General features: G+C 51.7%; 6 protein-coding genes and 1 non-coding gene across 7 annotated transcripts; 2 read left to right on the forward strand and 5 right to left on the reverse strand.

Annotated features, from left to right (window-relative positions):
- Window positions 1-756: 756 nt before the first annotated feature.
- On the reverse strand, window positions 757-3269 carry BGZ61DRAFT_493561 (Adenylosuccinate synthetase; the record flags this gene model as incomplete). Its single annotated transcript, XM_046250664.1, has 19 exons — window positions 757-807; window positions 865-891; window positions 943-1083; window positions 1140-1208; window positions 1278-1339; window positions 1472-1499; window positions 1552-1588; window positions 1640-1688; window positions 1799-1896; window positions 1950-1984; window positions 2085-2217; window positions 2275-2378; window positions 2431-2489; window positions 2553-2695; window positions 2755-2790; window positions 2844-2882; window positions 2936-2956; window positions 3015-3112; window positions 3222-3269. The coding sequence occupies 19 exons, from the start codon at window positions 3267-3269 to the stop codon at window positions 757-759; spliced, it is 1278 nt and encodes a 425-aa protein (XP_046104495.1).
- Window positions 3270-4316: 1047 nt separating this feature from the next.
- On the forward strand, window positions 4317-5273 carry BGZ61DRAFT_531990 (uncharacterized protein; the record flags this gene model as incomplete). Its single annotated transcript, XM_046253807.1, has 1 exon — window positions 4317-5273. One exon carries the CDS (start codon window positions 4317-4319, stop codon window positions 5271-5273), a length of 957 nt encoding a protein of 318 aa, XP_046104496.1.
- A 1293-nt stretch (window positions 5274-6566) lies between these two features.
- Window positions 6567-6655, reverse strand: BGZ61DRAFT_t122. Its single transcript has one exon. It is a non-coding gene; the product is annotated as a tRNA-Ala (tRNA).
- Window positions 6656-6804: 149 nt separating this feature from the next.
- On the reverse strand, window positions 6805-8167 carry BGZ61DRAFT_450718 (uncharacterized protein). Its single transcript, XM_046245751.1, has 2 exons — window positions 7542-8167; window positions 6805-7488 (listed from the first exon to the last, which is right to left on the reverse strand). Exons 1-2 carry the CDS (start codon window positions 8123-8125, stop codon window positions 6957-6959), a joined length of 1116 nt encoding a protein of 371 aa, XP_046104497.1. The 5' UTR covers window positions 8126-8167; the 3' UTR covers window positions 6805-6956.
- A 336-nt stretch (window positions 8168-8503) lies between these two features.
- BGZ61DRAFT_232050 (GHMP kinase) lies at window positions 8504-9982 on the reverse strand. The gene is made up of 3 exons (XM_046238229.1): window positions 9458-9982; window positions 9103-9401; window positions 8504-9044 (listed from the first exon to the last, which is right to left on the reverse strand). Exons 1-3 carry the CDS (start codon window positions 9879-9881, stop codon window positions 8694-8696), a joined length of 1074 nt encoding a protein of 357 aa, XP_046104498.1. The 5' UTR covers window positions 9882-9982; the 3' UTR covers window positions 8504-8693.
- A 1661-nt stretch (window positions 9983-11643) lies between these two features.
- Window positions 11644-12933, forward strand: BGZ61DRAFT_450723 (Cerato-platanin-domain-containing protein). The gene is made up of 2 exons (XM_046245752.1): window positions 11644-12285; window positions 12344-12933. Exons 1-2 carry the CDS (start codon window positions 12099-12101, stop codon window positions 12700-12702), a joined length of 546 nt encoding a protein of 181 aa, XP_046104499.1. The 5' UTR covers window positions 11644-12098; the 3' UTR covers window positions 12703-12933.
- Window positions 12934-13175: 242 nt separating this feature from the next.
- On the reverse strand, window positions 13176-14109 carry BGZ61DRAFT_477474 (uncharacterized protein; the record flags this gene model as incomplete). The annotated part of the gene is made up of 3 exons (XM_046248900.1): window positions 13176-13540; window positions 13590-13824; window positions 13885-14109. The coding sequence occupies 3 exons, from the start codon at window positions 14107-14109 to the stop codon at window positions 13176-13178; spliced, it is 825 nt and encodes a 274-aa protein (XP_046104500.1).
- Between the last annotated feature and the right edge of the window lie 405 nt (window positions 14110-14514).

The raw sequence follows: 14514 nt of genomic DNA on the forward strand, positions 1-14514 counted from the left end.
TTAATTACCAGCTCTACACGACTCATAGATGGCTTAGCAATAATGCCAAAGAAGAAGAGCGCCTGAGACTTCTTTTGCTAGGGATGAGAGAAAGGCTCTAGCTATTGCACTGAATGCACTAAGAACTCTGTCATCTACAAGCAGGTCGATAACAAAATGTTACGGCAATATGACTGTAAAATCCGTTGTCCACCTTGTGGCCAAAGAAGCAAGCGACGCCTTACCTATGACAATGCCTGCGGACGGCCTGTTCCGCCTCCAGCGGTAGTTGTTCTTGACGCGGCCGCTGCCGATTATAGCTAATGTTGTTGATCCAGCCTGTTGATGAAGCACTGCTGTTGTTGACCCGTTCAACTTGTTGACTGGTGTGATAATTATAATCGTAGCTGCTGCGGTTATTGCTTTTGACCGCGGCTGCTGGTCTTTGCTTAAAGCGTTGCCCCTCCAGGGGCCTACGGCGCCGTAGCTAAGGGCATAGAGGGCATTCATAACATCGTATTACTATAAAGTGGGCACATTTCCTGTCAATTGAAGGGATTCAAGTCTTGACATTTTTCAGAAACCAGTTGCAAAACGATTTTCGATATTACATTCTGTTATTCTCGCTCGTATAGAAGCCCTGCTAGCAGCTGCGCCCCTCCTTCTTCCTGCACAGCGTCGCTTGATAATTGGCCTCTAGAATCAGTGTTCTAACCGTTATGGCGACACGCTCGCAGGACCAGCAGCTCGTTGCCGATATAGCGTCCACCACCGGACTTATTTCTTTATCATGCTCTCCCGGTCAGGGCCAGTGCCAATCCATTTTACCTATTTAATGTTAATATATTAAAATGTTTAAAACAACCCTCTAAATTATAATCTCACCTTGACTCTAATAAAGCTTTCAATGAACTAGCGATAACACTTATTAATACAGCCCCTTAATAATAATACGATTCTTACCTCGACATAGTCTTGCGCCTGCTTGGGAAGATCATCGAACGTCTTCACGTTCGTGGTCGGTCTCTTCCACCCCGGCATCTCGTGATAAACAACATGAGCTCGATCGAGAGTATCGGGATCCGAAGGGTACGAAACCAACTCCTACAAAATTAGTAAGTATCTGCTGGCAACTCTATAGGAGACATCTATTAACTCACCTCACCGGACTCAGGTTCCTTGTACGCCACAGCGATCTTAATCGTCTCGAATGTATCCAGCACGTCCAGCTTTAGAGGTGAAGGGAGTCAGCCACTGTCCGATTGAAAGGGCGAATAAAATTAGAGATTTTTAGTTACCTTAGTTAAGTTAAGTGCCGTATAATAATTGATAGCCATGCTATATCGAAGGACCACAAGATCTGTCAGATATATATTAGCAATACTGGAAGAATATACAAGACTGCAACAAGCGATTTCAAGTACCGAGCCTATGTGAATTAGCTGAGACTTCTTGTTACAAGACTTAAGTATCTGAGCAACTTACCAACCACAACGACGCCGTCGACCAGTGGACGTTCCCTTGACATAATTAGCAATGTTATAATAAGTTTAAAAGAGAGAGAAAAAGTACCCATTCTTTACCCAATTCCTGGAGTTTCGTGCCAACTCTGTTATATGTAATTAGCAAATAAACATATTTTGTAAGCTGAATGACTAACTCTCCAAGATCTTCAGTTTTGAAACTGCCCATCCCAACTCGGGTTGTATCTGTTTCTTATTAGTATATATAAGTAAACAAATAGGTGAAAAAGCCACCAGCGGCCGAAACTGGTTGGAATGATGTTGCTTTCAGCCAGCTGAATGTGTGTCGAGCGTACAGGATTTGATCACCCCGATCACTTCAGTGAGGCCGCGGGGATTAAGGTGCAACCCGCCAATAATGCCTGCCACGGTTGTGGTAGAACTTGTCACATATCTTGTTCACTGTTAATGGCTGACATCTGGTTGATATAGGTTTAGAATACATACGGATATGACCCAACGTCGAGATCTAGCATCAAGGCCTTTTGCTAAGGCGGACCGAGCAATGGCCCTGCGCAGGCACATTTGCTCAGGCCACCGAATAGATCAGCGCGGTACTTCGCTAAAGAAGAGAGCTCTTACGTTGGCACCCTCCACAAGAATGTTCATGTTGTTCTCTTGGGCAGACTGCATGAAGGGCACGGCATCGATCGCGAATCTAGCAAGCTTCGGACGATATTCTCTGAAACGGGCGATTTCGTCCTCAACGTCATATCTGGTTTGGCAATAGCGTCAGAATGGGCGGCATAATCTGCAATGAGCTGACTCTTACCTTAGCAAGTCCCCATATCTCTTGGCGAAGCCTGATGCAAGTCGCCGAAGTTTTGACTCAAACAGCTCAGTGTTGAAGACCTCTGCTAATCGAATACCACTTCGCTGTTGAGCACATTTTAGCGTTGTTTTATCGTCGCTTTGGTGTCGTCCTTACTGCAGCCTTTGTACTGTAACATGGGCCAATTCCACGACCTGTAGTTCCAATTTTATGCTCTAGAATGCGATATTAAAAGCTGTTAGAGAGTGTTTTGCGTACTTAGAGGACTGACTACTTACCTCCAAGCTCAACCTCTTCAAGGCCATCGACAGCAAGGTGAAGGTCCAAGTTGATATGAACTCGGTCCGAGACGAGAATGCGATCGTAAACTTGGGGGAGGCCTTTCTCATCAAGTTCCTTGAGCTCGCTGAAGAATGATGGGCTAAAGGAAGTCAACTTGCCAATCGATAGAATTGGAACCGGGGGGTCGCAGTTACTTACACATGGAAAACAACACCTGAACCAATCAAGTTCGTGCTAAAATGAGGAATCAGTCCTGCAAAGCTAAAGCAATGAATCGAATGAATTACCAATTCGGGTTGATGAGACCAGAAGGAAGAAGGTGGAAACTAGGCGAGTAAGCACTTTCTCCTAACTCTGACGGTGCGATGTGACTGCATACCTGTATGACACACCCTGGGTACTGTTCTAGAATTAGCAAGACCACTCTAATACGCCTACACAGATCCGTCTCGACTTACACAATTTGATGCCCTGCGTTGTGACCTCCGGCGGCTCGCGCACAGAGTTGCGCGTTAGTAGCAAGAATGTCGGTCAGCTTTCCTTTCTGTTGGTCACGCTCGTCAGAAGAAGTTCAATATTGCGTGTGGAGGCAGACAAACCCCTTCATCTCCTAGAAAAGCAGGTTCACGTTAGTACATATCCATGCCCCGGTGCTTAGCGATGACAGGGCTGTAAGTACCCCATTGAGAGCCGAGAATCACAGTGATCGGCATGTTTCGAGATTCGAGAAGGTGTCGAAGCAGAGAACAGCACAGTTAGAAAGTTGCGATGAGAGAAGATGGAGCTCTTGGACGATGGGGTAAAGAATAGAACTTTGTGCGGGGTTACCTCAAACCTAACCCTTGTTGGGTAATAAAGTGGGGCGTGCTTCGATTCGACTTCCGCCACGCTCGGATCAGAATTTTTCATGTGCCCCTCATAACCACTCGACCAATTAACGCGGCCAATGGCCCTGTATAACCCCCAAGAAATGTTCCAAGCACTTCCTGGAGGTCCAGGTACACGCAACGACTCCGCATCCTCCGGGGGTTCAGGGGCCCTGTTGGAAGCCGACTTTTTATTTCCATCTATATGCCCTCCATAATCAACAACGATTTTTGCTGACGATGCGTCCGAATGGAACATTGTAGAAGGCCACACGCAATTGAAATGTCAATAGGGGCAAAGAAGGGAAAGGAAACGCTAGGGGGGGGAAAAAGCGATTCGGGCTCTGACTCAGAGGGACATGTTCTTAGATGGTTTGCACGCGGACACGGCGTGCGAAATATGTTAGAAGACAGTAAGGTGCCGCCCGGTGTTTATGGATGCCTGGAGCCCCCGCAGTGGTTCAAATGATTTCGCAAACCTTTAGTTATGAGTCACCGCTTAGCCCCTTCTATCTAATGGTACCCCCCAACCCCAGCTTATTTTGGTACTGGACTCTCTGTCTTTCAGCCTCAACAACGTCCCTTCCTGGCAGCGCGCGCCTGTGGCGTCGTCATCAGGTTGTGTTGTGAGAGTGTGGCTTCCTTATCATCCGAAGCTCTCTCGTCCATCAAGAGTCGTTTGACAGCCTCTGGCCACTTGAGGGCTCGCGAGACTGTCACAACTGCAGCGCCGTGCATGTGGGTGCGTAGCGCTCCCTCCATCCTTAGTTGCCAAATCCTGGTACGGCCGACAGCACCAGGGACCAAAAATCAACGAATGCATGCTTTCCCCAAGCTAACATTTAATAGGGTAACTTCCCATCCTCGCCACTCTATATCTTCGAATATCGCGCTATGTCGTCAGCACCAGGACCCCACACAGGGATTCTGCGTGAGGAGAACCTCGTTCTCCAACAAATCTTCGGATACGGCGACCAACCAATGCATGCGGATCCAATCCCTCGAACCGGCTTGCCACTGCCAGGCTCATCTATCAAGGACATCCTCCTTGTGTCTGTAGATGTTGATACTGGAGGAGGCTATGAGGTTATCTCGCCAGACCAGAGCTTCCACGTCGGCATATCAATATTCGATACCCGCTACCTTACCAGCAATAGCTCGACCGATCCGCAGAAAGCTATTGCATCCTATCAATTCATCAATCGAGATACAAAACCCTGTAAACAAGCAGCGAAGCGCTTTTTGTTAGGTGCTACAGAAATACAAACGCTAACTGCCATCGCTGCAAAAATCTCGGCACTTACACAAGGCAGAGATTACATCTTGGTCGCCCATGGGGTAAATGAAGATCTCAAGTTCCTGAATAATATTGACGCAGGCATCGCTGTTAGGGCATGCTACATACTGGATACAGTGAAAGCCGCCCAATATACCCTACAGCTGCACTATCGGTATAGCCTGGAGAAGCTCCTCGACGCACTGAGCATACCTTACGATCATTTCCGGCTTCATGCTGCTGGGAATGATGCCTTCTTTGCCCTTAAGGGACTACTTATGATTGCCGCCCGCGACATATCCGCCAAACCCCACGCCTGGGCGCTTGGGAACCAGCAAATGATCGGTACACAAAGCTCAATTGCCACTATCCTCGAAGCTGTTGCTTGTACCCCGTATTCCCTACTGGCAGACAAGCCTCAGCAAACTCCAGTCCCAGAAAAACTGTCGAAATTGTCAATCGGCGCTAAGCGAAGACTTCGCGCGGAAAGAAAAGCAATCCGTCGAGCAAACCAAACTTTGGCAAGCACAAGTGAACTGGATCAAGATGTTAGCCATAGCCCTGATGGCACGTGATCGAATGATCTTGTTACCTAACTGTCATGTTGCGTCTCGAATGGCATCATCAAAGCCCCACCGAACAGATCACAGCGATGGGCCATATAGCCAGCGCCATTAGGTGAAGGAAGGAAAGGGCAGATAACTACCCGGCCTCGTCGGTTTAATCACAGGGCGAGGCTCGGTCTATGGCAGGCGTCATAGTCGTCTCCGAGAGATCCGGCCTCGATACCCAGCCGCTTGTCAGTTACTCGATTTGTCTCTTGTACGAACTTCTACAATCTTTGTGCCCAAAATAGCTCTACTTTATCAACTAACAAGGCCCATAGGCCTGAACCGCCAGCTATCGACGGAGGATTGTCTTGTGCCGCCACAAGAATCGTACAGCTCCCGATTTCGCGAGCATGGTGTTAAAGATGAGGCCGAGACTATCGGTCTTCAGACAGTTTACTAAGATGTTTTGATCTATTACGTCCCTAGGGAGGCAGTGCGTGAAGTTAGATATGGCAAGTTTCTTTTTTGACTGTAGATCCGGATCCCGCGCAGGGGTGCTATCGCGTGCCCGGGACCTGGAGCCGGGGCGGCATGCCAGGGGCACTACATAGTAAGAATAGGATGATTATTTATATCAACACTGTGCGGGCCTGAGACAATGCCAAGCACGCACTTACATACTTAGCTCAGGCTCTCATCACCCCTGCTCCCCTAGAGATCACCCTCTGCTCAGTTTAAGGCAGCGACAGCTCAGGCTCCACACTATAACGGATAGTTTTAACATGATCTAGCATAGGTTCCCAGCTCTCCTGTAGGTCCTTGTTGTATGTGCTGGGTAGGCCCTTCTGCGTCATCATGAACTTATCGTTATCGAGCCCGGCTCAGCCTTATCGGTGGGGGCTCGGCCGAAAGCTATTGGAGGCAGCGAATCGTTGGGGCCTCGGCGGCGCACTGGACGGAGTTGTCTTGCAGATCGGAGAATGGATTTCGTGGCAGTGTCTCGACGTCAAAAGGCCGATCGGAGTCTAAGAGACTTGGCGGGTGTTGAAGCTCGGCGGTAGGTGCTGTGTCTGGGTGGTTTACCCGGAGCTGGTGCACCAATGGCGTGGTACAGGCTGGCCGCTCCGGAACGAAAGACCAACAATGCTGGTACTACAGGGAGAAACATGCTCAACAAAAGGGAAAGGATCATGCCATTGGAACCAATGTGTTACGTCTTACGGAAAAGGAGCATCTAGTGATAGAAGCGAACATGCGTAGAAGTTGGCAACAAATGCAAAAAGAAAAGGATAATCGATGGAATTTAACCACCTAAATTGGACGAACAGGGAATCGAACCCTGGACCACTCCCAGATATTCAGACGAAACATGCTAAGGGAGTATTATACCACTAAACCATTCGCCCGGTTCTTGTTGTAGGATGTCGTCCTAATGAGGTATATTTGTGTCGGACGAGATAGAGCGGGGCAGTTGAGCTGTCGCACCCCACTACCATCGTCTCTCCCCTAAGTTACCCTGCATCCTTCAGTTGCTAGCGGTTCGGTGTTATACATGCCGAGATCTGTCTTTACTTTTTGTCAAGTGGTCGGTGACAATGGTTGAATGTTTGTGAATACATGGTTTTAAATTCATGGACTTGTGACTTTAGAGTAGATGAGTCGGTGGTTGTCTTCAGTTTTGTTTAAATTCTTCTATCCTCTACACAATTACAAAGACTTTTCAACCTCATCAACAGCGTCAAGCACCGGCTTCCAGTTGACCCATTCAACATCACCGCCAGGAATTCCCCCGAAGAGCGGCAGCCTCGTGCCGTCAACGTCGCCAAAGCCCCTCAACCTGCTGACGGCCTCCTTAATGCCGACAGTTCCATACCGCACCACAATCTCCTCCATCGAGCTGACCTTGAACTGCAGCAGGCGGCGCTCGGCCACCTCGGCGGGTGTGGGCTGGCTCTTGGCCGACAGCTCGTACAGGCGCACCAAAGTCTTGGGGAAGAAGCCCGCGGAGCCGTCGATGGCGCCAGAGATGCCTACGGACATTACGGGGAGCAGCTGCTGGCCCAGGCCGGTGAAGGCGTGGAAGTGGTCCGGGTCGATGGCTGGGTTGGCGCCGATCTGGGCGTGGTATGACACGTCGCCGTGCGACAGCTTGCAGCCCACGATATTGGGGTGCTTGGAGAGCGTGGCGTATGTGGAGGGGATGACCTTGACATTGTTTGAGACGCCGGGATAGTGGTAGCTAGACAGCCGTTTAGCGGACTTTGATCAGATATTCCAGGGCGCTCAACTTACATCATAACGGGGATGGGGCTCTGGTCAGCCACGGCCGTGAACCACCGGATGATGCCATCCTGCGTCGTCACAACGGCATTGTACCCCGGCACAAGACACAACCCCCACTGGGCGCCGGCCGCGTGCGCATCCTTGAGCTGCTCCACCGTCTCCTCCACGCTGTTCGTCGCCGTGCCCGCAATGATGGGGTAGTCCTTGAAGCCCTCCTTCTCCAGCGCGGCCTTGATGCCGCCGAGCACCTTGGTCCTGTCGCGCGGGTGCAGGTGCACCGCCTCTCCCGTGCTGCCCAGCGCCACGACGCCGCGTATGCCCGCTTTGGCTAGATACACGACGTGCGCGCCCTGGGTCTCGATGTCCAGCGGCGGGGTGGTGGCGTCGTAGTTGGCCGTCTTCTTGGCTGCGAAGAAGGTAGGCACAGGCACGTACATGCCCGCGGGCGGAGGGGCAGACATGGTGAATGAGGTTCTGGGAGTATTGACTAGGAGGAGGTAATGGAAACCGCGTAGAATAAGAACCGGACAGGATGGCGTAAAGGGCTGGGGCATATTACTACCACGGCAAGCATATAAGTACACAAGAGACATCGTGGGATTGTAAGCCGAGCTTCGGAGGCTCGGGACTTCGGGGTAGTTGGCAGCGACACTACCACGAATGGGCTTTACAAACTGACACAATCCGGTAAAGCGTGTGAGCCTGCCGTAATCAAGAACTGACAAAGCCCCAGATGCTACAAACGAGACCCACGGAGATTCCGGAGGACTTGGTTGGGCCATGCCAGGTCTCCGGAATTCCCAGTTCGCCTTGCTACGGCCCAAAGACGTAATGCGCCATCTAAATGGCCGAGAATGAGTTATTGAAGTAGTTTATTTCGCTTTGACAACCACTAGATTGAAGCTTCAACTGACATATGCAGGACCAGATACTGACGATAGCATGATCTCCTCATACACAAGTCTCGGAGACCCCGAGCTGTTTATTCAAACCTTTATATCCGATTCCTATACCCGTCTTGTGGTTCCCTACATGGTGACTCCTGCCGGTCATGCGGGATTCTACGTGTTGCTGCAACTGGTCAACTCCGACTTAGGACCGGCATTTAAATACCCGGTACCCGGTCAAGATATGGCCCTCGGATCGTCGTGAACTCATGGTTCATCGGATGACCTGGGTACCCTCAGCGGGCTCCAGAACCTTCCACTGGCAATCCAGGTTCTTATTCTCGTTGTGCTCCCTCAGCTTGGCAATGATCTTGCTAGCGATCTCCTCAAAATTGTGAGTGGCGAGGGCCAGAATGGTCGGGCCAGCGCCAGACAGGCAGACGCCTAGGAAACCGGGCTCAGTCTTGGGCGACATAGACTCGACGATCTCGGTGAGACCGGGAATGAGCACCTGTCGGTACGGCTGGTGAATCTTGTCCTGCATAGCCAGGTGGATGAGTTCTGGGTCAGGAGGGGACTGTCCCAAGGCAACGGGCAGCAGAGCAATTCGCTGCAAGTTGAATGTCTGCGTAGTTGCGTTAGGAGTCAAGCTGCAAATCATAGTCTCGCGATCTGAGACTTACCACATCAGCTCGAGGGTACTTCTCGGGGAGAACTCCACGGGCCTTGTGGGTGGCGACCTGGAAGTCGGGGATGATGGCCACGGCCTTGATCTCCTTGGCCCAGGGGAACTTGATGTGGTGACCGATTCCATGAGGAGGGTCCGGGGGCGTCTTGCCAGTGTCCTCACCACCGGCTGGCGCAGGAAGGACCTCGCTGAGGGGGATTTCTGTCCTCGCGACGTCCTCGGGGGTCAAGGGCTTGAGGTAGGTTCCGACAAACCCACCATACAGAGCAGCTCCGACATTGTCAGGATGTCTCTCTACAATCTGTGTTAGTTCCCCTTTGGGCTCACTCACGGACGGCATATTCACGCACCAATCATGAGGCAATAGTCGAAGAGTCGATCGACATCGAGCTCCTTGAGGCCACCGACCTCCTTTCCCAGGACGACACCAGCTACGACGGCAGCACCCGAGCTGCCGAGGCCGCGGCCGAGGGGGATGGGGTTCTTGATGTGGACATGGGTCTCGACGGGAAAATCACGCTGGCCGTGACAGCGGAGGACGTACAGCGCGACGCGCGTGATGAGGTTGACCTGGGGATCGAGGCTGATCTCGGGGGTGCCCTCGCCCTGGCCCTCGTAAGTGAGGCGGCAGTTCAGCGGGTGGTCCGACTTGGGCTTGGAGCGGTCGATGGTGACGTGCAGCTCGAGGTAGACGGAGAGGGCGAGGCCGATGACATCGAAGCCCGGGCCGATGTTGGCGCTGGAGCACGGCGTCTTGACAATGAAAGACTCCATGACTGTGGTTGAAACAGTAGGGAATCAATCACCCGGGGGGGCTAGGTCTGGGTCTGGATGAGTCGAGTTGGGTTTCGCGGCGGTCCAGAGAAGGCCAATGGCGCAATTGGGGCTAAGTCTCGAGATTCCCGGCTCCTTGGCTCCTTGGGAGAAGTTTGCGCAGCTGGCGACGACTCATCCTGGCCGAGATGCGACTCTAGCCGATGACGGAGCCCGCCAAAGCAAAGCCCTGGCGGGGTAAATTCGCTGGTGTGTGCCCCTCGTCTCTCGCGAGCAGGTGCGGCGGGGGTCGCTTTTGTACGCTGTCTCATTGGCCTAGAAGGGATTTTTCAAGTGCTAAATTCGGCAATGGCCAATGCTTTCTATCGGATGATCGGCCGGCACCTAAGTTATCTGCCAAGACGCTCGCGTTTGGCCGCCTGTGTCGGTCAAGAAGAACACTCGAATTTGATTGAAGGAACCAGATGCAGATTGTTTAAGACACGAGCATTAGAATAACAATTTATCCCTACCTACCCGTACGCGCCTCGCCGTTTCCGTCCTTTCTTTCCGTCTGACCTGTTGACCGCCGACGACGCGAAGTGGCTGACCCAAGCCACTGGTAGCACAACATGAACACGCTGCAGTGTGCCATGCGCACGCATGCGAGGGCGCCGGTCCGTCGGAACTCGCACGACTGTACGAAGACGCGATTGCAGTCCATGGACCACGAGTCGGACCCTTTCCCAAATTCTTGTCTACAGTGCACCAAGAGCTGCGTTGCTGGTGGAACTATTCGATGGGGTGACTTTTAGGCTCAAGTCGAGAATCTCCCCGTCTCCACAGCCACGACCGCAGGAATTGTTGAAGCACAAAGTGTGGATTGCCTGCCCGGAGATCGGTTTCATTGCAACAGCAATGTAATAAGGCTCTCTAAGAACACCCGGCTTGTCATTGCACGACAAGCGATGGAGCCCGATATCTAAATACTCCGTCCATGCTATTCGTCTGGGGCTACCGAGCCTAAAATTGTTACCTCTCCGAACAACGGCACTTCTGCTCCAGACGGGGCTGGAATGTCGCACAGTCCACCCGGTCCCAAAATAGAACTCTCTCCATGATGTCAACAACAACCGAACAGACGGAAAGGCGTCCCCTAGTGCTGAGGTCTTTGCTTCGGAGAGACAGCCTTCCTCTTTTTGATGACTGCTTGTACGCCGTAACAACTTCAACGTCATTATTGGAACGTTGTATCGCGCCCGGCATGTAACCTAACGCCGACCGCCTTTCCCGTTGATATTCAATGCGGTTGCTGGTTCGACCTCCGGCGGGCAGCATTTCTCGTGTTTGACTAAGAGCGATGCATCTCATGTCCCCGATTCGGCCACGTTCTTCCTCGAATCTCTTGGTATCTGAGCCTCTGAGCGTCGTGCTCTGATGAGCTGGGCTATGGGTGCATTTCCCAAGCCTCATTCGGGGGCACTGTTCAATCCAACAGCTGCAAGACCACGTCAAAAGTGATCACATATCAAAGCACACCTAAACATACCGGATGGGGCTTTGAACAAAAAGGCTCTGAATGTTCACGAGTTCAGCGTGTGTGCCATTGCGCGCTGCATTGCTTGAGTTGAGTACGACCTGGCTGGCTCGGTCTTCCGCTAGAGCCCATCATTCTCGCTAGTGAGCGGACGCTGAGGTCATGGCGCCCCGAACCACGTTAGGCCCATAGGGGTCCAGAAGCCCAGTAAATGCCCCGAATGACTTGTGGCACGGGCACGCCGGGGGCTGGTATGAAGGGGAATACGAGGGCGGCTACCCCACAAGGGACCTAATGGAAGCGGTGGCAAGGGCCCTGAACAGTCGGGCAGAGCGACCAGGCGATCTGGACCGTGCAAGCCTGTGCCGCAAAGGGGCATAGTCCGGGGAGAAACAGACGGACGGGGAGCTACTGTCGATCGCCTGAGACGCAAATAGATTCTTGCCCTACAGGCCCAAAACTCTCCGCTGCAACACTCGATTCAGCTGCTGCGGCGGCGGCGGCGGCGGGGGGGGGCTGGCTGAGCCTCCGAGCCGTGTCCGGCATCTGCGTCTGGCACTATTCGGGGAATTCGACCTAGCCTCTAGATGTGGAGTGGTTGATTGGCGAAGCTTCAGATGGCAAGCTGCATGTTGTTGTGAGGTTTACGAGGTGCAAAGCGTGAGCATCCGAGTATAAAGATAGCATCGACCCAGCTCAACATGCCTCTCTTGGAACATCATCACACACTCTCATCCACTCAAGCCTTCCAGCCTCAACAACATCTTCCACCTCCAACACTCGCTTTAATCAACCTTTCCACCCTCAAAACCAACAACACCGCAAACATGCAGCTGTCTAGCATCCTCAGCATCTTCACCCTGGCCACCGCCGCCTCGGCAGTCACTGGCGAGTCCTTTCCACGATGACAACATCTCGAACTATCCCACTAACACGCAAGCTCTAGTCTCATACGATACCGGCTACGATAACAAGTCCCGATCCCTCACTGCCGTCTCTTGCTCCGACGGCAGCAACGGCCTCATGACCAAGCACCCCAGCTGGAAGACCCAGGGCGACATCCCCAAGTTCCCCTACATCGGTGGCATTGACGCCATTGCCGGCTGGAACTCTCCCTCTTGCGGAACCTGCTGGAAGCTCGAGTACAACGGCAAGAGCATCAATGTCCTCGCTATCGATCACGCTGCCAGCGGCTTCAACATTGGCCTCGCTGCTATGAACGCCCTCACCCACGGCCAGGCTGGAAAGCTCGGCCGCGTCAACGCCAAGGCCACCAAGGTCAGCGCCAAGAACTGCGGTCTCTAAATGTGATCTTTACGAACTTAATGATGGGATAATTTGGCGGAATATGGGCATTTTCTTTTACTTCTCTCCTTAACTATTTCTAATATGCATTGCATTGGCTGGCGTTTTAGACTACGAACGATCACACTGGATCAACTTAGATATGCTTCAATCTATTAAGATGAGCAAACAATATTCACATTGTTAACACGCAAAGTTTCTAGTGTCTCCCGAATGATCATAGAATAGTGTATGCTCTTACAGTTTTAAATACTCATGGCATATTTATTTGTTTGAAGATTCTGGGAAGCAACTGCTTGCTCTACTTCAGTGTGTAGCAATTGAAATCCGGCTCTAGCAAGCCTCACTGCCAAAAAATGCTTTGGCCTTGCGTCGAAACATGACACTGCTTTCGTCACATATTCCGCCTAATCCCCCACGCCGATGACCCTTGTGTACAAAGCAGAATGTGTTTGTGTGCGGACTGTGCCGGCTTATTTTCTTCCATTTCTTCGTCTTCTATTCCGCGATGGTGGTGTCGGCGATGTAGGCTTTGGGGCAGCCCTGCCTGGCGAAGTCGTATCACTGGCGCTTTCCGACCTCGCCTTCTTTCGAATTGAGTAACGTTTCATGGATGGTGGTGTCGTGATAACTTCCGGGGGAGGAGATAGCGACGAGCTCGAGCCACTGGTTGGGCTGGCATGATTTGGTGGAGTTCGTGCGGGTTGAGATTTGCCGTTCGCAGTGGTTTCATTTTCTGGGATCTCGATGTCGTCGACCGACGTGGGAATTTCCGACAGTGATTGGATGCTCTGGGACATAACAGCAAGCGCAAGAGAGCTTTCATCCGTTTCTTCCTCTTGTAATGGTCAGCATCCATCGTTTATCCCATAGTTCATAACACTTACCGTCCTCCTCCCCAATATCACTGACCCACATCACATATTCCACGACCTCGACTCTCGCGGCGAATTCCTCGTAGCTCAGGCCATCTTTCAACCCCGTGGGTGGAAACCGAATTTCGCTTGGTGCCTTGAAACCCCCAACCGCATCTTTGCCTTTGACCAGGGCCATTGCAAAGTCAATAAAGCGATCAAACAAGCTCGTTTCACCCTTGAAGACGACGCATTTATTCTGGGGACACTAAGCCATGAAGTTAATGGCGTCTGGGTCGGAAGTTTTGTTAATCTGAAGCTCTGTGACCTCGTTGGTCTGTGGGTCGCGACTGGACTTTAAAGTGAGGTCGAAGTGTGAGAGCAGCTCCAAGGAAGGGGGTACGACAGGATCAACTTTGAGAATCCTTCCTTGAAGATACTCGTCGTATGCCAGCTCCAGGGTTTTGTGCCGAGTCCTGTTCACTATGGCGAGCGAATCTGGAGATGACATGGATATTCCTCCGTCATCCCGGGGGCCGTCCTTGCGGGACATGGTGTCAGGTTAAATGGTCTTGAGACGACAATGAGTTGATGGTGGCGAGACCAAGAAAGCGATGGCTTGCAGAAATTTCGCTTGAGTTCGCCTGAGTGATGCAAGAGTTAAGAGGATGTTAGAAATGTGGCAGGGTTTCTCGGCTCCTGAGTCCTCGACCTACCAGGAAATCGTGACAGCTGTCTCGCACTGGCAGGCAGGCGGCAAGTTGCACTCACCCCGCCAAAGCTAACCCCCGAGCCATTGACAACTGTCGAAAGGGAGTCATAAATAGGTGCACTCTCAATATGAACATAAAAGTAAAAAAAAAAGAGACGATTACAATGATGCAATATAGTATGAAGCTTAAGCCTTTCAGGGTGTCCTCCTGTTAGATCTCTCCTGTCCTTTCACATTGAGAGAACA

This window comes from Ilyonectria robusta (assembly GCF_021365365.1).
Source record: "Ilyonectria robusta strain PMI_751 chromosome Unknown BGZ61scaffold_9, whole genome shotgun sequence".
Lineage (NCBI taxonomy): Eukaryota > Fungi > Ascomycota > Sordariomycetes > Hypocreales > Nectriaceae > Ilyonectria > Ilyonectria robusta.